General features: G+C 36.7%; 1 protein-coding gene across 18 annotated transcripts in view; it reads right to left on the bottom strand.

Annotated features, from left to right (window-relative positions):
- The window catches only part of KANSL1L (KAT8 regulatory NSL complex subunit 1 like), a 138463-nt gene that overhangs the window by 45297 nt on the left and 69547 nt on the right, over positions 1-23619 (bottom strand). For 8 of the 18 annotated variants that reach the window (XM_070489861.1, XM_070489853.1, XM_044746655.2 and 5 more), the window contains one exon: positions 14996-15200. In XM_070489861.1, coding sequence (XP_070345962.1) covers positions 14996-15200 — 205 coding nt within the window. The remainder of the gene's footprint in view (positions 1-14995; positions 15201-23619) is intronic. The other 10 variants (XM_070489856.1, XM_070489864.1, XM_070489862.1 and 7 more) reach the window with 2 other exon arrangements.

Raw genomic sequence — 23619 nt, 5'->3', positions numbered from 1 at the left:
AGAGGTAAGTGCTATAGAAAATGATTTAAACAATTGTTTTCTCAATTAGCCAAGGATGCTACATAGCTAGTACCATTTTAGATGCACTGGAGTTAATTTGTTACATAAAATAGATGCCTAAGCCACTTTACCCCTTAATATTCCAATGCGTATTTCCTAGAATAAGGATATTTTCTTACATGACTACACAACAGTTACCACATTCAGGAAATTCAACATCGATACAATATTTTTGTATAATCTACCATCAATAGTCCAGTTTTCTCAATTGTCCCAATAATTTTTTCACGCCAAAAGAATTCTGATCTCGATCACATATTCAGTTGTCACATATCTTTCTAGTCTCTCTTTTCATCTAAAACAGTTCCTCAGCCTTTCTTGGAATTCATGACATTGACATTTTCTTAAGAATACAGGACAGCTGTCACTGTTTTTTAATAGCATGTTTCTGATTTTGGTTTTATCTGATGCTTCCTCACGGTTAAATTCAGATTATGCATCCCAAGCCAGAATACTACATGGGGATATTGTATCCTACTCATAGGCTATGTTAGTTTTGATGACTCAGGCAAGGTTACTGACTTGTTCTCTACCAAATAGTTAAGACCATACAAATATCCTGCTCTCCCAAACTTCTCCACAATCTTGACCCCAGATTTTTCACCCATTGATTCATGCACAATAAATCTTCACTATGAATACTGCAATGATTCTCTAATTTCACTGCTCACTCTACTGTTATTAATCAGCATTCTACTATATGGAAAAGTCCTCCCTTTCTGTATCTATTCCTACCTATCTATCTATCTACCTCTCTATCATCAGTATATCAGTATGAACTCATGGCTTCCTACTTTTGCAATGGTTCATTACTGTCATTAGTTATTTTGATGCTCAAATAGCCCCAGTTTTGGCCAGTAGGAGCCTCTACAAACTAGCTCCTGGGATCTTTTGACATGCTCCCAAGATTTTCTTTTTTTGAACACCTCCTTGATTTCTGGCAACTTTAATATGTTCCAGGTTCTTCATATACCTTCTCTTCCCAGTCCCAGAGGTAAGCCGTTTCTCAGAAAATCCCTGGTTCCTTTCAGTAGGGACTGGTACTAGAAAACAAGAATGAGTGCCACGTGTTCTCACTGCTATCAGTGAGTCTACACTTGTCATATCAAACTTCGTAGCCATTATCCACATGTGGCTATTTAAATCCAAATTAATAAAAATAAAACAGGAATGACATCAGCATCATGGAGGAGTGAGCTCTTCCCTAAGACACTCCCCACTAAGATGCAACGAAAAGGGCATTCATAAGCCAGCAGAGGACATTCACACAACATGACAGATGTGTGAGAGATCTACGTAGTCATACATCTGAAAGTGGGGGTGCTGGACGGCCCTGGGAGGCAGTGGAAGGAGGTACGATCTCCTCTCCCACTGAGCGGAAGTGATCTAGGACGGGGGACCTTGTGCGGTGGTTGGTGCTTGACTCTGAGAGAATAGGAAAAGTCAGTCCTCCGCAGGAAAGCTTGCACTCTTGGAGTTGCCTCCCAACTTGTGGGAATGCTCCACACCAAGGCAGCTAAGCAATTGGGAGCATCCACCCCAAGCTGAGCAGCTCAGGCAGGCAGATAGTGACTGCAGAGCAGGGGCATGCAGGACGGCACATTTGAAAGAAAGCGCCTCTCTCCCACTCCCACCTGGGGCACCAGCTCAGTCAGTAGGCCAGAACAGGGGATCGCCACCAGAGCGCCTAAGCCTACATGTGTAAAGCAGCAATGGCCAGCAGACAAATGAAGATGGGCTCTGTTGGCACAGCTTCCAATGGACAGGCACATCTGCCAGGGGTTGGAGGAGGCTCAAAAAACACAGCTCCTGCCCCCTCACCCAGTGGTGGCAGGTGGAATCTGTGACCAGATACTACCACTATGGGATGGAAAAAGTCCACCCCATCAAATAGCATGAAGAAGTATACTGACACTACAGACCAGAAGGAAAGTGACAATTACCCAGAAATGAATCCTGAAATCACAGAAATTTACAACAATTGATAGAGAAGTCAAAATAGCTATCATAAAAATGTCAACCAGTTACAAGAGAACTCAGAAAGACAGTTTAATGATCTCAGGAATAAAAGTAATGAACAGAGGGAATCCTTCACAAAAGAAATTGAAACTATAATAAAAACCAATTAGAAATGTTGGAGATGAAAAATACAATGGGCTAGATAAAGAAAAATCTGGAATCCTTAAAAAATGGAGCTGATATTATGGGTGACAGAACTAGTAATTTAGAGGCCAGAAATATAGAAATGCAGCAGATGGAGGAGAAAGAACTAAGACTAAAAAGAAATGAACAAATTCTCTGAGAAATATCTGACTCAATTATGAAATGCAAATAAGGGTTTTAGGTATTCCAGAGGGAGAAGAGTGGAAGAAAGGAACAGAGAAGTTGTTCAAAGAAATAATAGCCGAGAACTTCCCAAACCTGAGGAAGGAGCTGGAATTACATGTAAGTAAAGTTAACAGAACACCTAATTACATCAATGTAAAAGACATTCTCCAACGCAGATAATAGTAAAATGGGCAAAAGTCAATGACAAAGAAGAAATATTAAGGGCAGCAAGGCAGAAGAAAATAACCTACAAAGGAACCCCTATCAGGCTTTCAGCAGAAACCTTACAGGCTAGGAGAGAGTGAAATGATATATTCAAAATTCTGAAAGACAAAAACTTTCAGCCAAGAATACTCTATCCAGTGAAACTATCCTTCAGATATGACGGAGAAATAAGAGGTTCCTCAGATAACAAAGGCTGAGGGAGTTCATTGACACAAGACCCCCTCTAGAAAAAATGATAAGGAAGGCCCACATACCTGAAAGTAAAGGGTTTAGAAAGCATTGAGCAAGGAGATAAATAGACAGACAAAATCAGAAAATTGTCGCTCTCCATCAGAAAAGGTTAGCAAATACTTACTTAAAACACTAAAAATAAAGGGGAGGAAAGCATCAAAAATAACTATAATCACTTCATTTTAATCACAAACTCACCACACAAAATGGAATAAGTTGTGACAACACTAAGTTGCACAGGGAAGAGGAAAGGAATGGAACCTGCTTAGAGTAAGGAAATAGGAGGCTATGAGAAATGGACTATCTCATCTGTGAGATCTCTTATACAAACCTCAAAGTAAGCACTAAACAAAAGATCAGAGCAGAGAAACAAATTAAAGAGAAAACCACCAGAGAGAAACACCAAACTGAAGTGGCAGCCAGAAATACAAAGGACGAAAAACAAGGGAAATAAAGATCAACCAGGAAACAAGGGATAAAAATGGCAGCATTAAGCCCTCATATATCATTAATCACTCTAAATGTAAATGGATTGAATTCTCCAATCAAAAGACATAGAGTGGCTGGATGTATTAAAGAACAAGACCCAGGGATATGCTGCCTCCAGGAAACACATCTTAGCTCAAAAACAAACATACACTCAGAGTGCAGGGATGGAAGACAATACTTCAAGCTAATGGCAAACAAAAGAAAGCACGTGTTGCCATACTTACATCAGTCAAACTAGGCTTCAAAATAAAAAAGGCAATGAGACACAAAGAAGGCAGGACATAATGATGAAAGGGTCACTCCAGCAAGAGGTCATTACATTTATAAATATATATGCACCTAACAAAGGAGCAACAAGTACATAAAGCAACTATTTAACAGCAACACAATAATAGTAGGGGACCTCAACACCACATTTACATCAGTGGATGGATCATACAGACAGAAAGTCAACAAGGAAATAGTGGAATTAAATTAAAAACTAGACCAGCTGGACTTAATAGATATATATAGAACGATCAAATTAAAATCAGCAGAATACACATTCTTCTCAAGTGCACATGGTACATTCTTGTCAATTGAGAAAGAGCATACAATGGAGAAAGGAAAGTTTCTTCAATAAATGGTGCTGGGAAAACTGGACAGCCACAAATAAAAGAATGAAAGTAAACCATTATCTTTCTCCATACAGAAAAATAGACTCAAAATGGATTAAAGATGTTAAGGTAAGACGTGAAAACATAAAACTCCTAGAAGAAAACACAGGCAGTAGACTCTCTGACATGGGTCTTAGAAACATCTTTTTGAGAACTCTGTCTACTTGGGGAAGGCAAAGAAAAGAAAAAATAACCAAATGGGACTTCATCAGACTAAAGAGCTTCTGCAAGGCAAAGGAAACGAGGAACAAAATGAAAAGACTAACCCTCCAAGTGGGAGAAAATATTTGCAAATCATATATCCAACAAGGGGTTAACTGCCAAAAGATATAAAGAACTCATACAACTCAACAACAAAAAAACAAACAACCCATCAAAAAATGGGAAAAGGATATGAACAGACATTTCTCCAAAGATATACAGATGGCCAATATGCACATGAAAAGATGTTCAACATCACTAAACATTAGGGAAATACAAATCAAAGTTACAATGAGATATCACCTTACACAGGCTACAATGGTTATAGTTATATAACTATATACCATAACTACAATGGTTATATAACATAACTACAATGGTTATAGTTATGAAGACACAAAATGACAACTGTTGAAGAGAATATGGAGAACCCTCATACACTGCTGGTGGGAATAAAAACTGGTGCAGCCACTATGGAAAACAGTATGGACTTTTCTCCAAAAATTAAAAATAGAGATCCTGGCAGAGTGAGCCTTTCTGGTAATCTCTCCCCTCTATGATACAACGAAAAAGACATTCATACTCCAACAGAGAACATCCAAACACAACACAAAAGATGTCTGAGAAACCCAGGCAGCCACATGTCAGAGGTTGGAGAGGCTGCAGCCCCTCTCGGAGGAGGTGGAATGGGGTGAGAGAAAACTCTACTCCTCTCCAAAAGCCAGGGATCTGGGACCATGGGTGAACCTCTGGGAGGGAAGGAAAGTGGGAGAGGATGCCCGTTCGTGGGAACACAAAGATCCCTGAGGTGCCCTGCAGCCTAGGGGAGAGCCCCCAGTGAGGTGAAAGCGAATGCAGGGGTAACCTCATCAAGCCAACATCCCAGGAGAGCAGATAGTGAGGGCAAAGAGAGCAAACCCCAAGAGCACATAGCACACTGTGTCCTTCCCCCTCACCCACCCAGCACTGGCTCCAGTGCCTAGGATCTCGGCTGAAGAAAGAAGGCTCAGAATATGCAGTGCTTGACCCCCATCCAGCAGCGATAGGCAGTAACTGAGACCAAGTACCACCACGATGGGCAAAAACAGAGCCATGTCTTTTAGCAGTATCAAAAATTATATTAAGTCTCCAGACCAGAAAGAAAATGACAAGTACCCAGAAATCAGTCCTGAGGACACAGAAATATGTCATCTAAATGACAGAGAATTCAAAATAGCTATCATCAAAAAACTAAGTTAAAAGAATGTAGAGAAAAAAGTCAACGAGTTCAGGAGCTACTTCACAAATGAGATTGAAACTATAAAGAAGAATGAATCAGAAATATTGGAGACAAAAGATACAATGGAAGAGATAAAACAAAATATGGATTCCCTGAATGCTCAAGCAGACATCATAGAGGAGTGGATCAGCATAATTGAGGCTAGACATATTGAAATGCTCCAGACAGAGGAGAGAGAACTAAGACTAGAAAGAAATTAAGAAAGTCTCTGAGAAATATCCGACTCACTTAGGAAATTCAACATAAGAATTATAGGTATTCCAGAGGGAGAAGAAAAGGAGAATGGAGCAGAAACCTTATTCAAAGAAATAATAGCAGAGAACTTCCAAAACCTGGCGAAGAAGATGGAAATCCACGTGGGAGAGGCTACTAGATCTCCTAAATTTGTTGATGTAAAAAGACCTACTGCAAGGCATATAGTGGTGAAGCTGGCAAAAGTGAATGACAAAGAAAGAATTCCAAGGGCAATAAGGCAGAAGAAAATGACTTACAAAGGAACCCCTATCAGGCTTTCAGCAGATTTCACAGCAGAAACCTTATAGGATAGGAGAGAGTGGAATGATATATTCAAAATCTATGAAGAACAAAAACTTTCAGGCAAGAATACTCTATCCAGCAGAAATAGCCTTCAGATATGATGGAGAAATAAAAACAGTCCCACATAAACAAAAGCTAAGGGAGTTCAGAGCCCAAAACCCACCCTACAAGATATCTTCAAGCAGGCCCCCATACTTGAAAAAAAAAAAAAAGTGAGAAAGCGGTTACAAAGCATGGAGTAAGGAGATAAACAGGTAGATAAAAATCAGAAAATTGTAGCTATACATCAGAGAGGATTAGCAAATACTCAAGAATAGCATTAAGGATAAAGGGAAGGGAAACACCAAAAACAAAAATAATCTCGTCATTTGAATCACAAACTCACAACACAAGATGGAATAAGATGTGACAAAACAACTTAGGAGGGGACGGGGAAGGAGACTGAATCAGCTTAGTCTAAGGAAATAAGAGGCCACCAGAAAATGGACACCTTATCCGTGAGATTTTGAATACAAACCTTGTGGTAACCACTAAACAAAAAGTAGAACAGAGACACAAAAAATAAATAAGGAGAAAACAAAAAAACGCATCATAAAAAACTACATAACTCAATTGGTAGACCAAAATACACAGGATGAGAAAAAAACAAAATGCAGGAGAACTGGAAAACAAGTGATAAAATGGCACCATTAAGCCCTCATATATTGATAAGCACCTTAAATGTAAATGAATTGAATTCTCCAATCAAAAGACACAGAGTGGCGAGATGGATTAAAGAACAAGACCAAACAGTATGCTGCCTCCAGGAAACACATGTCAGCTCCAGTGACAAACACAGGCTCAGAGAGAAGGGAGGGAAGACGATATTCCAAGCTAATGGCAAATAAAAGAAAGCAAGTGTCACAATACTTATATAAGACAAGGTAGACATCAAGATAAGACAGGCAAAGAGAGACAAAGAGGGGCAGTATATAATGATCAAAGGGACATTCCATCAAGAAGACATAATACTTATAAATATCTATGCACCCAACACAGGAGCATCGAAGTACATAAACCAACTATTAACAAACCTAAAAGGAGGAATTAATAATAACACAATAATAGTAGGGGACCTCAATACACCACTCACATGAATGGACAGATCATCCAGACAGAAAATCAATAAGGAAACAGTGGAATTAAATGAAAAGCTACTCCAGTTGGACTTAACAAACATATATAGAACACTCCATCCAAAATCAGCAGAATACACATTCTTCTCAAGTGCACACAGAACATTCTCAAGGAGAGACCATATGTTGGGAAACAAGGTAAGCCTCAATAAATTTAAAAAGATTGAAATAATAACAGGTAGAAATTAACTAAAAAGAAAAAACCTAAGAAAGGAACAAAGATGTGAAGACTAAACAACAGGCTATTCAACAACCAATGGCTCAATGACGAAATTAAAGGAAAAATCAAAAACACCTGGAGACAAATGAAAATGAAGACATACCATACCAACTCATATGGGATGCAGCAAAAGTGGTACGAAGAGGGAAATTCATCACAATACAGGTTCAAATTAACAAACAAGAAAAATAACAAATAAGCAATCTCAAAACACATAACTGAATTAGAAAAAGGCGAACAAAGCCCAAAGTCAGCAGAAGGAGAGAAATAATAAAAATCAGAGCAGAAATAAATGCTATTGAAACAAAAATGGCAGTAGAAAGGATAAAGGAAACAAAAAGCTGGTTCTTTGAGATGATAAACACTATTGACAAAGCCCTAGCCAGACTTACAAAGAAAAAAAGTGAGAAAGCTCAGATAAATAAAACTAGAAATGAGAAAGGAGAAATAAAAATGGATACCAGAGAAATACAAAGGATTATAACAGAACACTACGAAAAACTATATGCCAACAAAATGGATAATCTAGAGGAAATGGATAAATTCTTAGACTCTCACAACCTCCCAAAGCTGAATCAAGGAGAAAGAGACAATCTGAATAGACCAATCACAAGTAAAGAGATTGAAACAGTAATCGAAAGCCTCCTAAAACATAAAAGCCTAGGACCAGACGGCTTCCCTGGAGAATTCTACCAAACTTTCAGAGAGAATTTAAGAGCTATCCTTCTCAAGCTATCCCAAAAAATTAGGAGAGATGGAATGCTTTCTAACACATTTTATGAGGCCAACATCACTCTTGTACCAAAGCCTGATAAGGACAACACAAAAAAGGAAAACTATAGGCCAATATTGCTGATGAACATAGATGCAAAAGTCCTCAACAAAACATTGGCAACCCGCATACAGCAATGCATCAAAAAGATCATACCTCATGATCAAGTGGGATTTATACCAGGGACACAGGGATGGTTCAACATCCGCAAATCAATCAATGTGATACACCACAATAACAAAATGAGGAATAAAAACCAGATGATCATCTCAATAGATGCAGAGAATGCATTTGACAAGCTCCAACAGCTATATATGATAAAAACTCTTAACAAAATGGGGATAGATGGAAATTCCCTCAACATAATAAAGCCATATATGACAAATCCACAGTCAACATCATACTCAATGGGGGAAAAACTGAAAACCATCCCTCTGAGAACAGGAACAAGACAGGATGCCCACTCTCCCCACTCTTATTCAACATAGTACTGGAGGTTTTGGCCAGAGCAATTAGGCAAGAGAAAGGAATAAAAGGAATCCAAACAGGGAGTGAAGAAGTGAAACTCTTGTTGTTTGCAGACAACACGATCTGATATATAGAAAACCCTAAAGAATCCATCGGAAAACTATTATAAATAATTAACAACTACAGTAAAGTTGCTGGGTACCAAACCAACATACAAAAATCAGTTGCATATCTATACTCTAATAACAATCTTACAGAGAGAGAACTCAAGAAGACAATTCCATTTACAATCGCACCAAAAAGAGTAAAGTATCTAGGAATAAATTTAACCAAGGAGGTGAAGAAGTTATACAATGAAAACTAGAAGACATTATTGAAAGAAATAGATAATGACATAAAGAGATGGAAAGAGATTTCATGCACATGGATTGGAAGAGTAAACATAGTTAAAATGTCCATACTGCCCAAAGCAATCCACAGATTCAGTGCACTCACAATCAGAATCCCAATGACATTCTTCATGGAAATAGAGCAAAGAATCCTAAAATTCATATGGGGCAACCAAAGACCCCAAATTGCTACGGAAATCCTGAGAAAAAAGAACAAAGCTGGAGGCGTCACAATCCCTGATTTCAAAATGTACTACAAAGCTACAGTAATCAAAATGGCATGGTACTGGTATAAAAACAGAGACTCAGATCAATGGAACAGAAGTGAAAGCCCAGAAATAAAACCGCACATCTATGGACACCTAATCTTTGACAAAGGTGCCAAGAACATACAATGGAGAAAAGATAATCTCTTCAATAAATAGCGTTGGGAAAACTGGACAGCTACATGCAAAAGAATTAAAGTAGACCATTATCTCACGCCATACACAAAAATAAACTCAAAATGGATCAAAGATTTGAAGATAAGTCCTGAAACCATAAAACTTCTGGAAGATAATATAGGTAGTACATTTTTTGACATCGAACTTAAAAGGATCTTTTCAAATACCATGTCTTCTCAGAGAAGGGAAAACAAAAGAAAAAATAAACAAGTGGGACTTCATCAGACTAAAGAGCTTCTGCAAAGCAAAAGAAAGTAGGATCAAAACAAAAAGACAACCCACCAAGTGGGAGAAAATATTTGCAAAGCATATATCCGACAAGAGGTTAATCTCCATGATATATAAGGGACTCACACAACTGAACAACAAAAGAACAAACAGCCCGATCAAAAAATGGGCAGAGGATATGAGCATTTTTACAAAGATATACAGATGGCCAATAAACACATGAAAATATGTTCAATATCACTAGTCATCAGGGAAATGCAAATCAAAACTAAACTAAGATACCACCTTTCACCCATTAAAATGGCTATAATCACAAAGACAAAAAGTTACAAATGTTAGGGAGGGTGTGGAGAAAAGGGAATCCTCCTACAGTGCTGATGGGAATGCAAACTGGGGCAGCCACTGTGCAAAACAGAATGGAGATTCCCCAAAAAACTGAAAATAGAAACATCATATGACCCAGCTATCCACCTACTGGGTGTCTACCCAAACCACTTGGAATCAACAGCCCAAAGTGACATACGTCCCCCTATGTTCACTGCACCACTATTCACAATAGCCAAGACATGGAAAAAATCCAAGTGCCCATCGGCTGATGACTGGATAAAGAAGATGTGGTGTACATATACAATGGAATACTACTCAGCCATAAAAAAGACAAAATCATCCCATTTGCAACAACACGGAAAGACCTGGAAAGAATTATGCCAAGCAAAATAAACCAGACTGAGAAAGACAAACACCATATGATTTCACTCACATGTGGAATATAAACAAACACATGGACAAAGAAAACAGTTCAGTGGTTACCAGGGGAAGGGGGTGGGGGATGGGCGCAAGGGGTGAAATAGAGCAGTTATGTGGTGACAGACAGGAAATAATGTACAACTAAAACTTCACAATGATATAAACTACTCTGAACTCAATAAAAATAAAAAAACATTAAAAAAAATTAAAAATAGAAATACCACATGACCCAGTATCCCACTACTAGGTATCTATCCAAAGAACTTGAAATCAACGATCCAAAGAGACTTACGCACCCCTATGTTCACTGCAGCATCATTCCCAATAGCCAAGATGTGGAAACAATCCAGTGCCCACTGACTGATGAATGGATAAAGAAGATATGGCATATATATACAATGGAACACAGCCATAAAAAAAGACCAAATCGTTCCATTTACAACAACATGGACAGACGCTGAAGATATTATGTTAAATGAAATAAACCAGATAGAGAAAAACAGATACCATATGATTTCACTGATAAGTGGAAGATAAACAAACATATGGACGAAGAGAACAGATTAGTGGTTACCAGAGGGGAAGAGGGTTTGAGGGGTGCACATAGGGGGTAAAGGGGCACATATATGTGGTGACTGAAAAATGTACAAATGAAATTTCACAATGTTATAAACTATGACCTCATCAAATAATTAAAAAAAGAAGATATGTATATATACATATGCAATGGAATACTACTCACCAAAAAACATAAAAGAAAAGAAAACAAGCTAAAAATTCAGTTCCTCAGTTCTGCTAGCCACATTTCATGTGCTCAATAGTTACATGGATTTAATAGCTACTGTATGGGACAGCACAGACATTTATAGGACATTTCCATCATTACAGAAAGTTCCATTGGAACTTTCACAAGGCAAATCAAGGAAACACACACTCACAAGTTCTCACTCTCTATTGCCTTTTAAATATCTTCCTACGTTCTACCACACCAATTCTTTCACACATTAAACAATTACTTATTGAGCATATACTATTGCACAGTTACTCTTGAAGGCCTCGTATGTTCAGGAATATAGTTCCCCTTTATTCACAGGGGATACGTCCCAAGAAGCCCAATGGATGCTGAAACTACAGATATAATGCCAAACTCTATATATAAATACAGTTTTTCCTATACAGGCATTCCTCGTTTTATTGCACTTCACTTCACTGAACTTTGCAGATGGTGCGCTTTTGACAAGACCCTCCACCAGCAAAAAGATTACATACAACTCTCTGAAAGCTCAGATGATGGCTACAATCTTTTAGCAATAAACTACTTTTGTTGTTGTTATTGAGGAAGATTCACCTTGGGCTAACATCTGTTGAAAATCCTCCTCTTTTTGCTGAGCAAGATTCGCCCTGAGCTAACATCTCTGCCAGTCTTCCTCTATTTTGTACGTGGGATGCCGCCACAGCATGGCTGCTGACAGGAGGTGTAGGTCTGCTACCGGGAACCACCCATGAACCTGGGCCACCAAAGTGGAAGCATGCAAACTCAACCACTAGGCCATGGGGCCAGCCCCTAAAGCACTTTTTAATTAAGGTACGTACATTGTGTTTTTAGACATAATGCTATTGCACTTTTAACAGACTACCACATAGTGTAAACATAACTTTTATATGTACTGGGAAACCAAAAAAATTGTGTGACTTGCTTTATTGCAATATTCACTTTATTGCAGTGGTCTGGAGCCAAAGCTGTAATATCTCCAAGGTATGCCTGTTAAGTATCTATGATAAAGTTTAATTTATAAATTAGGCACAGTAATAGATTAACAACAATAACTAACAATAAAATAGAACAATTATAACAGTATACTGTAATAAAATTTACCATAGATCTTAGTGACCTCAGCATATGATTTTTTTTCTTTCCTTACTAAGTCAAGAACTTTCACCTTTTCACTTAAAGGAAGCACTTTACAGTTTCTCTTTGGCATATCCAAATTGCCAGCACCACTGCTCTAGGCCTTTGCAGCCATCATTAAGTAAATAAGGGTTACCTGAACACAAGCACTGTGGTACCATGACTCTCGATCGGATAGCAGAGACAGCTACTAAGCGACTAACAGACAGGCAGCGTATACAGCGAGGATATGCTGGACAAAGGGACGGTTCATGTCACAGGAGGGACATAGTGGGATGGCACAAAATTTCACCACGCTACTCAGAACGGGGCACAATTTAAAACTTAAGTTTATTTCTGGAATTTTCCATTTAATATTTTCAGACCACAGTCGATCACGGGTAATTGAAACTTCAGAATGCAAAAGCAAAAATAAGGGGGGGACTATTGTATATAGTCCTTATTCTCTAAAAACTTACAATGTAATGAGAAGACAGAAAAATAAATGGATTATTATAAAATAATCAATTATTATAACACAGGGTGTTATATCAATATATACCCCACAGAGGGGATGTCAAAGGAAGGCATCCTGAGAGAAATGAGATTTATTAAGTTCAGAAAGGTAATTAACTATTATCTTGCCAATTTGAGAGATAAGTTGGAAGTGGGGCATTTGCTATTCTCCATCATTTTTTTCATCTTTGTTCCAATTATTCACTTAAAATTCTTTATCTCCTCCATACCTTTTCAAAATTCTGTTTATATTTCAAAGCCCATCTTTTATGATGCATTTCTTACTACAGTCATGCATCCCTTAACAATGGGAGTACGTTCTGAGAAGTGCATCCTTAGGTGATCTCGTTGTTGTGTGAACATCACAGAGTGCACTTACACAAACCTAGATGGTATAGCCTACTGCACACCTAAGCTACATGGTACTAATCTTAGGGGATCTGCATCATTTTTGTGGGTTGTCATGGACCAGAACATCATTATGTGGTGCATGACTGTACCTCTAACCACACAAAGCCCCTTCCTCAATCCCCAAATATATTGCCTTTACTGAATTTAAGCACACAAAAAGTTTGGTTTATTTTTGTTGTTATCAATGTAATGAGTAAGAACATGGGCTTTGGAACCAGACTTATTGCTTACTAGCTGTGTGACCTTGGGCAAGTTACTTAATCTCCCCAAACCTCAATTTCTGCAACTAAAGGTGGAATTAATAATGCCTCACAGTTACATATTTGAGGATTAAATAAAATACTGAAAATGCTCAGCATTGTGACTAGAATATGACAAATTATTTGGTGTACTAGTAACAACAGTCCAACACTTGTTTCTTCCTTTGTTTGCTGAAAGTTTTAAATTTGTTTACACCTTTCCAGGCCAATCTTTACATTATCAAGGCATATGTAGTATTTTAGTAACATCTAGCAAATCCCCTAAATTACTCAAGCAGATTACTTCCAGGCAGAATGTTATAGTATATTCATATGTAAAATATTTTAGATAGACAATTCTATTTGTAACTATGAAAATATAAAATCAATTTCAAAAATATTACCTATTTCTTATAGCAACTTTAAATAAAAATCATTAAATAAAATATGATTTTATATATAAAAACTTTAAATAAAAATATTTTTTATTTTCATTATTAGTTTGATTATGTAAAATTTCTTAAAATTCTGAAATAAAACCATTAAAAAGAATTTTCAAGTTGGGGGGCATACTAATAATAACTGAACTACTAAATGGTAAAAATCAATCTATTAATAAAAACTAATTTGTCAGAATCCACATTCCTATTTATAACTGGATCCTACAAAATCAAACTCAAAAATGCTTTCTAACGAAACAGCATCTTGACTTTTATACAAATATGTTTAACATAGTTAACGTAGTAATCATCAGAAATAATATTAAATGATAGTATAGATAGATCAAAGAGAATTTCTTTCCTTTGACATATTATTTAAAAACATAATAGGAAAAAAAAAGCATGTCATACAATGAGAACTAGAGATGACTTATTTTGCCCTTAACCACAGTGTGTTGAGAGATGCACTGAAAGATGTACACATAACATTTTGCTAAAAAATAAAAAATACACTTTTCTAAATGAATGCTTCTAATGGAGTATATTTACTTTGTAAAAAGTATAAAGATGGACATCTAAAATTGAATTGCTTATATCCTAGAAAAAAGAAAAGGAGTGCTCACCAGAATTAACAAGTACCAAATCTAAAAAGGAGAGCAATGTCGTTTCCTCCCAAATAGCTGACAGCTGTGCAGATTTTCTTTACCTTTTTCTTTGCTAAGCAAAAGACAAACAGGTAGTACCTTTGTGTTTTCCTTATTACCCTTACCAGTAAAGTTTAAAATCACCTTGCTATGTAATTGTCCCTCAAATTAGTTTAAGAATAACAAAGGATTACAAAAAATGGAGATATGAAAAGTTTCAGAATACTCTGCTATGTTGAAAAATTATTAAATTCCACTTATGTCAATACCTATTAGGTCATTTATAAACTATATATTTATAGCCTTCTAGATGTCATTATTCTAAATAACTGTACGATCCATATCCTCTCTTATGTGAAATATATTGAAGGTAAAATCTTTGCTGATGTTTTCCCAAAGGCAACCTTACCTGTGGAGTCCAATAAAAGGTAGAGCTCAATCGGTAGAGTTTTCGCTTGTGGAAACTCTGAAGTGGCCGTGTTCGAGCTGCTGTACTCATGACAGTCAAGGATGGAGCTTTCAATCTTGTCCTGTCTTTTCTCCTTTTCTTACTGTGCTTCTGGTTCAGTAACCAGCTACTGGAGGAAGAAAGCTCATCTAAATTCTCTGAAGCACTGAAATGCCATGAAATAATTGAGGAGTGGAGGGAATAAAACAAAACAAACAAACAAACAAGACAAAGAAAACTAAATGTAAATTGCCTTGATCCATTATGACAGAAGAGTATTAATTTTAGCCAATTTTGTGGTAATAATTGGTGAAAGAACCCATATTAATGGGGAACTACATATTCAAGTTGTGAAAACAATTTATATTTCTATTTTCTCCTTCAAAACAAATATCTCACAGGTTAGAAATGATCCCATTGAGTTCATTAGTACAATGTAAATGTTCATTGTAAATCAATAATTCACAGATAGTACACAGTGTTGTAACTATTTACATCAAATTCTTTTTACACATGGCTGAAATTACATAGGATTATAGGTTTAAAAAGGGCTAAAGTCTCATAACTGTTTAGTTGCTCTTAAATAAGCACCACGTACCATTTCAGTGAATTTTGAAACAAAGATGCAATCCATCTATGTTTTAGGAATTTTTTAAACTTCTGATGATACAGAAGCCACAATTATAAAATAGTGAAACAGAGCACACAAACTACACATGAAAATAAGCATATTAATTTAATAATTATTCTTCATCTTAATTTTTAAATATTATATATAAATATTTCAAAACCTCAGAACATCAGGAGGAAGTTAATGCTCATTGCCACATAAATTTAATTTCACTCATACCAGTATATGACATACAAAATAATTAAGCTTTTCAGGCAGTATATGTACCAATTTCAACCTTCTTTATATAGACAGAAGCTAGTCAGTTTAGTATTCTAACATCAACAAATGAATCTTCTATATGCGATACTGCTAATCAACATATAACGTCCAAATGTGCTATTTGGTTCAAGTAGAATTGGTGTTTAATGGCAAACATAAGATATGGTTTTTCTATAGCAAGATCATTGGTTTTGAGTCATATTTATGGCTGCTATAAAATACTCTATTAGCTTGTTGATAAAGTAAGTAATTCAGAGTGCTTTACACAGCAATAAGAAACCAGAAACAAACGTATCTTAATGGCTTATGTTGGTGAAACCAAGCGAATAATTAAATATGGAATTTGGTGACTATCAAACATTCAACAAATACATAAGTGGGTTTGTACTATTGGCCAGACCAGTGCAGGGAGAAGAGCTGTTAACTATTTCACTTTTAAAATACTAACTTTAGTCTTCAGAGAGCTCTAGTCAAGAATGTTTTTAAGCCCCAGTTAATAAACGTTCTAAAGATCTTATATCTGAGAAAGCTTTAAGGATACAATGCTACCCTCAAATTAACAGGTTCAATCTCATATCCTGACGTTACTTTCTATAACACAGCATATGTTTTACTATGAAGACTTTTAAGCATATCAGTGCTAAGTAACAGTCTGCTCTTGAGAGACCAGCCATGGAACTGGGCTATCATGTTAAGAGTGAGCAGAAGGCATGGACGATGGTCAGTATCAAGTTAGGCACCAGGAAGGGCAGGTGGCTGGCACAGAAGCGAGTCAAGGTCAGGAAGAAGACAGGTTTCAGGAGGTAGTAGGGATTAGAGGTGATCAAGTCAGGAGAGCTAGGATCCAGGAAGATAGGAGTAGATCCAGCACAAAAAGAGGTTCTTCATGCAGCAAGTTAGAAACACCTTTAGGCAGATTATACTGGCTCCTTAAAAGAGACACTGCTTGCAGAGCGCCTAGGGAGAATGCAGAGCTTTTTTTCTGAGAGCCTGAGGCCAGCCAACTAACTCTTCCTCTATTTACAACTCTTCCTTGTTAGTGAGCCTGTAGTTACCTTCCTCACTGAGACTGAACCTTCGAGAATGTGAGCCACCATCTTCTTAGGGAAGGACGGCACACAGCTTTTGAACTGTTAGAGGCCCACAAGCTGGTTTAAAGATAAATGGAAAGCTTGTCGTTTGTGTCACCAAATGTTACATTTTCACATTTCTAAGGTGGCTGACATTATCATAAGAAAGAAATTTGATTTTATTCTTTTTTTCTTTACTTATGTTCCCAATTGCAGACAATTCACCCTTAGATGACTTTTGACTAACACTTTCTATTAAGGATCCTTGCAAAGTGTGATAAAAATTTATCCTTCTCAAACAAATGGGGGAATTTACTGAAACTGAAAGACGTGACATCTCTTTATTTCACTACTAATCAATGTATAAAGCACATTATTCTCACCAAAGCTAACACTGTACACGAACCACTTTTATAAATAATTGATGAGGTTGTTGTAAAGAGTTACTGCAAATCACTGATAAATTCACTTATTTTGCATAGTGTTTTACACTAAAGAGAGGGTCAATCAATGCACCTCCTTGAAAAGCAGAACAAGAGGAAAATTATGAGGAAATTCTTTGTAAGACAACAACCCTGCTCACATGACTCTATAACCTAAGGCTTTTTCCTCAGGAGATAATAATAGAATATCTAGGTAACTCAGTATTAAGTAAAACAAGAACTTAAGACAAAGATATCATTGATAAGTCAACATAAGACACCATCATCACATGACATTCAAACAAAAAAAGTAGTAATAATAGAAGAGGGAGGGAGTGAAAACCCAGGAGGGAAAGAACATTTCAGTAAGAGATAAGACTTAGTGTTCCCACTGAGTTGTAGGTACACTTAGGAAACCCCAGAAACTGAGGATGCAATGCGCCAGTGTCATAATATAATTATCGAGACAATTATCAATAAACATCAATATATAATTACCACTGGACTTGAAATAGCAAGCTTACAAGTGGGATAGTACCAGGTAAGGCAACACGTTACACTTCTTTAGATTTCCAACTGGAAGTTTTTGATCAGAGAGCCACAAAAATCCCCCAAAGGATAGCCTAGATCCTCTGTTATAAGGAGATAGCATAATTTGGCTTTAAAATGAATGAAACACTTGGGGGTTGTGGGGAGCAGTAAGGATGGGTTTTTAGACCTAGGCCTTGCTCCATTTCCACTGTATAATCCAAGCTACTTTGTGCCAGTATTACTCCAACAGCCTTGTAATGGGTCTCCGTTCAACCACACTTTTCCCTCTCCAATCCCACCTATACCAATCTTTTGGGAAAGTAAATCCAATCCTTTCATATCCTTTCTTCCCATCCCCACACTGCTTAAAATCTCTCAAATCCTTCCCATTGCTCTGAGAAAAGGACTCAAATCCTGAATGTAAAAGGCTCTAATAGGCCCGGCCCCTGCTCTCTCTCCTGCCTCATGTTGCATCATACTCGCTCCTGTTCTGTGTTCCAGGTACACGGCCTTTCATCTCAAATAACTCACACTCTACAGTACCACACCCATTATACATTATTTCTGCTTCCTGGAATTTTCTCACATCCTCCTTCACCTACGTAATTTCCAATAATCATTGGCTCTCAGTTCAAAAGTCAGTTCCTCAGGGAAGTCTTTGAGCCCTTGTGTAGTCTCTCCAAAGATGCAGTCAAATCCTCTCAGGAGCTCTGACAGCACTGTTCACCTTTCTTTCAGACATTTTTCATGGTGATAACTTTACAATTCTTTGTATGATAATCTGCTTTATGTCTGTCATCCTTTCTAGGCTGTAATTAGTGCAGAGACTGTGTTTTGTTTATGCTTGTATCAGAAGTTCCCGATGTTGTACCTTGCAAACAGCAGATGCTATAAATATTTGGAGAAATATATACACATATATTGTCAGGCTTGTCATTCCAGCTCTGTGCTTTGTACAGTGCGTGTATGACATATACTACACCTAAATAAATAGTTTAGTGGGATGAGTAAATATTGAACATTTTACCCTAAGATCCAAAAGCAGCCCTAAACAGAAGCTTACAAGAGAGCTTTTAGAAAGATATATATTTACACTGCCTTGAGTTCCATTCTAAATCATTCTTTGATCACAAAAGTTAGTTTTTGATAGTAAGATATGATGTATCTTATTTTATCTTAAAATCAAGTATGCCCATCATAAATTTATAATAATAATAAGCAGATGAGAGCTATAAGATGGTTTGATTTGTAAAAGAGAAGGCATGAATCAAGTCTAAAAAATCTGTTTTAATCTAAAAAGTACAAAATGACTGACAGCTTTATCTAAGAAAATATCAAAAAGTCTTGAGTTCACATTTTATTAACACTTGAATTTCTCTTATTTAATAACTTTCTGAAATCATTGGTTTTCACTTACAATTCTGGAAAATTTTAGCAGTTAAGATATTTATGGATAACAATAGGCACTCAATTTGCTTTTATAGAGTATGAATGGAAAACTTCAAGTGCATTTTTAAACACTGTATTCCTATACTCTGATTACTACAGGAACCTAAGGCCTGGAAGTGAGTCAATTAATCTTTTACCTGATATTTTATTATAAATCACTACCAAAATCAATTTCTGTAAACATTATGTACTTAAAGCATAATTAGTAAATAAAATAATCTAAAGATATAGGTACACAGGGACATCTATTAGCTAACCCCTTGGTGTCATTTGGTGGTGGTGGTCATGGTGGATGGATGTGGAAGAATAGTCTAATTTCAATCTATTTTTTTCATAAACCCAGTCAAAGATAGTCTTGAATTTTTCACAGTAAATTACTCAAGTGTTCAACAACCGTTTGCATAAGCCAAAGTGTGTTCTTAGAAGGACTGGAATAAATATTATGATGCTCTGCTCTAATAGTTTTAGTAAATAGAAAACTTTTGGGACTGGTTATAAATTTAGAATGCTAGAAGCATAAAAGCATAGAAAAGACTACAAGAAGTTATTTTTATCCATTATTTTCAAGGAACAGCAGATAGTAAGTATTCAATGCAGTATTTAAAAAGATTGTTCTGGGCCAGTAGTTTTCAACATTTCCCCACATTCACCCATTCTCACATTAAATACACTTAAGAAAAAGCAGAAATCAACAATGGAGGGGCTGGCCCTGTGGCTGAGTTGTTAAGTTCATGCACTCCGCTTGGGCAGCCCCAGGTTCGCCTGTTTGAATCCTGGGCGCAGACCTACACACTCACTGCTCATCAAGTCATGCTGTGGTGGCATCCCACACAGAAGAACTAGAACAACCTACAACTAGGATATACAACTAGGTACTGGGACTTTGGGGAGAGACAAAAAAAAAGAGGAAGATTGGCAAGAGATGTTAGCTCAGGGCCAGTCTTTCTCACCAAAAAAAAAAGTATTAAAAAAAAGGAGAAGAGAATTAGAACGTACATTCCCAAAGAGATTATGATAGCTCCCTCAGTTCCCCATATACTCATTTACACAAATACCCACACCCACTGTACTGAGTTGAATGTGTCCTCACAAAATTTATATCCACCAGGAATCTCAGAATGTGACCTTATTTGGAAATACAGTCTTTGCAGATGTAATCAGGTACCATGAGGTCATACTGGATTAGGGTGAGCCATTAATCCAATTACTGATGTACTTACAATAAGAGACACAGAGATAAAGAGGAGACCCATCCAGGGAAGAATGCCACGTAAAGACAGGGGCAGAGACTGGAGAGATGGTCTACAAGCCAAAGAACGCCAATGACTGCCAGCAGCCACCAGAAGCTAGGAAAAGGCAAAGAACGACCCCTCTCTAGAAACTTCAGAGAACACGGCCCTGCCTGACACCTTGATTTTGAACTGCTAGCCTGCAGAACGGTGAAAGAATAAACATCTGTTATTTTAAGCCACCCAGTTAGCGGTACTTCGTTAAGACAGCCCTAGAAAACTAATGTATCCATAAAAATACACCTAAAATCATTGTTTTTGCATGACTTGCAATCTCTGTTTCAAGTGTCTCCTTTTCACGAGTTGGAGTTCTCTGACGAATCCGACCTACAGCAGCTAATGGAGGCAGCAGTCTTTCCCAAACTTTCCCTCATGCCCAAAGTCCTGCCAATAGTGGAATTTACTATCCTCTCTTTCCATGATAGTGTTTGGAGAAACAAACGCATCACACACTCAGGTAACTCAACGACAGAGAATGGCAGTAACCAATTTTAAAGAAATTATACAAAATAGGACTTATATAAACTTACGACAATGGCCCACTAGGGGCATTACCTGTCCTCCAAATGGCAAAAGCAAACACCTCTCTCAAATGACCAATGGATCAAGATCCAGGCATTATTTGGTACACAGAAAACAATGCTTAGACCAGGCCATTTCTTCCACTCGGGGTATTAAGTAGGGGAACTATACCCCTTACTCAAAAATACAAGTCTCTTCAACCCTAACAACAAGAAAATGTGTTGAAGGAGACTGTAAAATGGCATTCTACATTAGAGTGGTCTCTCTAAAAAAATTAAAATACATACCTTTTCTAAAAAAAAAGGTAGATCTTAATGCAGCCATTAAAATGGAAAAAACATTTTAAGTATAAAATGACAGATATAATATTATTGAAGTGAGATATAATAAAACTGCTTTCAATAGATCTCAACTATGAAAATAATGATAAAAATGATAGGAAGTAAACATACTCTTAGCAATATAAGTGATTTCCGCTTTCTTCTTAGTATTTTGTGAATTTGCCAGTTTTCCTACAATGAGCTTGTACTATTTTTATAAAAAGAAAAAACATCATCTAAAAGTTACAGTCTTCTTTTTTGTATTAAGAACTTCTAATACATTTTTAAGTGGCTATTCGAGAATGAGAGACTTAGGAGACATAATAACCAAACGTAATATGGACTTTGTTTGGACCCTGATTACAACAAATTAAGCATAAAAAGATAATTTTGTGACAACTGGGGAAATCTGAATATGGATAGAGAATTTCATGATAGTAACAAATTATGGCTAATATTATAAGAATAATAAGCAGATGATAACATGGTGGGTATATTAAAAAAAGAGCTTATCAAAGAAATATACAAAAATATTTACAGTTAAATTACCAATAGAATTTGCTTTTAAAAAGTCCATAGGAAAAAAATGTGTCAGGAAATGAAATAGCTGAAATGAGTTAGCAAAATCTGGAGAACTGTTAAAGCTCAAAATATGCGAATTCACTTTATTATGCTTTATTAGCAGCCTGGAATATGCTGTTAATAAACAATCCTTCCTCATAACTGAGAAGTGACTACTGCAAATATTATGAGGGTTAAAGAATTACTTTATATGTGATTAGTTTGCCAATATAACTGCAGTTTTTCAATCATGATACCCAATTAGAAAGAATGGTTGCATTTCATGAGATAATTACCATTAGTCGAAATAGCATGGCAGTGATTCATTGGAATTTAATTTCATATCATATCTTAGGACTCATTAAAGCAAAAATACACCACCACCACCATCATAAAAATCTAGACGTTATTTCAGGTAGAAATTCACTTTCTCAGAGATAATACCCCATGGGGTAAACAAGGATCCATTTACAAAATTTCATCTTCATTTTAGAGTGTGAGATCTAAAAGCCACTAACTCTCTATGATGAAAAAATGTAATGCTTCATTTGTTTGAACACTCAATCTTTGCAGTTGCTCGGTTTCTGGTGACTCATCTTAGATCCTGCTGCCAAGATTAATAAAACTAAAAAACATCTGACTTCTGAGAGATACTGCCATTAAACAAGATATGGGGATTGGGAATCAATGAATAACAAGTGGGCAAACAGGTGCCCTGGAAAATAATTAACCAGGTGAATTTATTTCAGACATTGTGAGAACAGATCATTAGGATATTATAAAAATGACCCTAAACACTTTTCAAAAATTATATCAGGGGCCTCCCCATGGCCTACTGGTTAAGTTTGGCCCACTCCGCTTTGGTGGCCCAGGTTCGCAGGTTCTGATCCTGGGTGCGGACCTACGCCGCTTGTCACCAATGCTGTGGCAAGGACCTACATGTAAAAAATAGAGGAAGACTGGCACAGATGTTAGTTCAGGGCTGATATTCCTTAGCAAAAAAAATATCTATCTATCTATCTATCTATCTATATATATCAAACAGTAAGTTTTATGTGGTCCACTAAAAATTAATATACAGAATAGGTGGCTAAACTTTAAAAATTCAAAATTTAAATTTCTTCTAACCTAATTATATACAAAAATTGTGATATATGATATAAAGCTAGAATAAATATGCTTTATTAGAACTGTAACACTTCACTTATGAGATTATTTATCTGGCAACTCCAAGTGAACAGACTACAGCTGAAATTGCAAAAACCTTTTAAATAACCAAAAAAGATCTCACTAAGTCCATGCACAAAAGCTTACTCCTGTTACTGTTAAGAGAGGCCTTCTCTCCTACTAGAGAATGTCTCTTAATCTAGTACAGATACTTCTACCACTCTGGTCATCTGATTTTCTAGTCAGAGTTAAACCAGAAGAGAGGCAGCAGAACTACAGGAGACAGCCATGAGAGCAGCAACTAAAATATCAATCAGACTATGGGGGAGAAAAAACAAATAAGAGCAAAATATTTTTTATGG

This window comes from Equus asinus, chromosome 19, assembly GCF_041296235.1.
Source record: "Equus asinus isolate D_3611 breed Donkey chromosome 19, EquAss-T2T_v2, whole genome shotgun sequence".
Classification (NCBI taxonomy): domain Eukaryota; kingdom Metazoa; phylum Chordata; class Mammalia; order Perissodactyla; family Equidae; genus Equus; species Equus asinus.
Note: the sequence above shows the minus strand (reverse complement) of the source record. Positions and strands in the feature narration are given on the sequence as shown.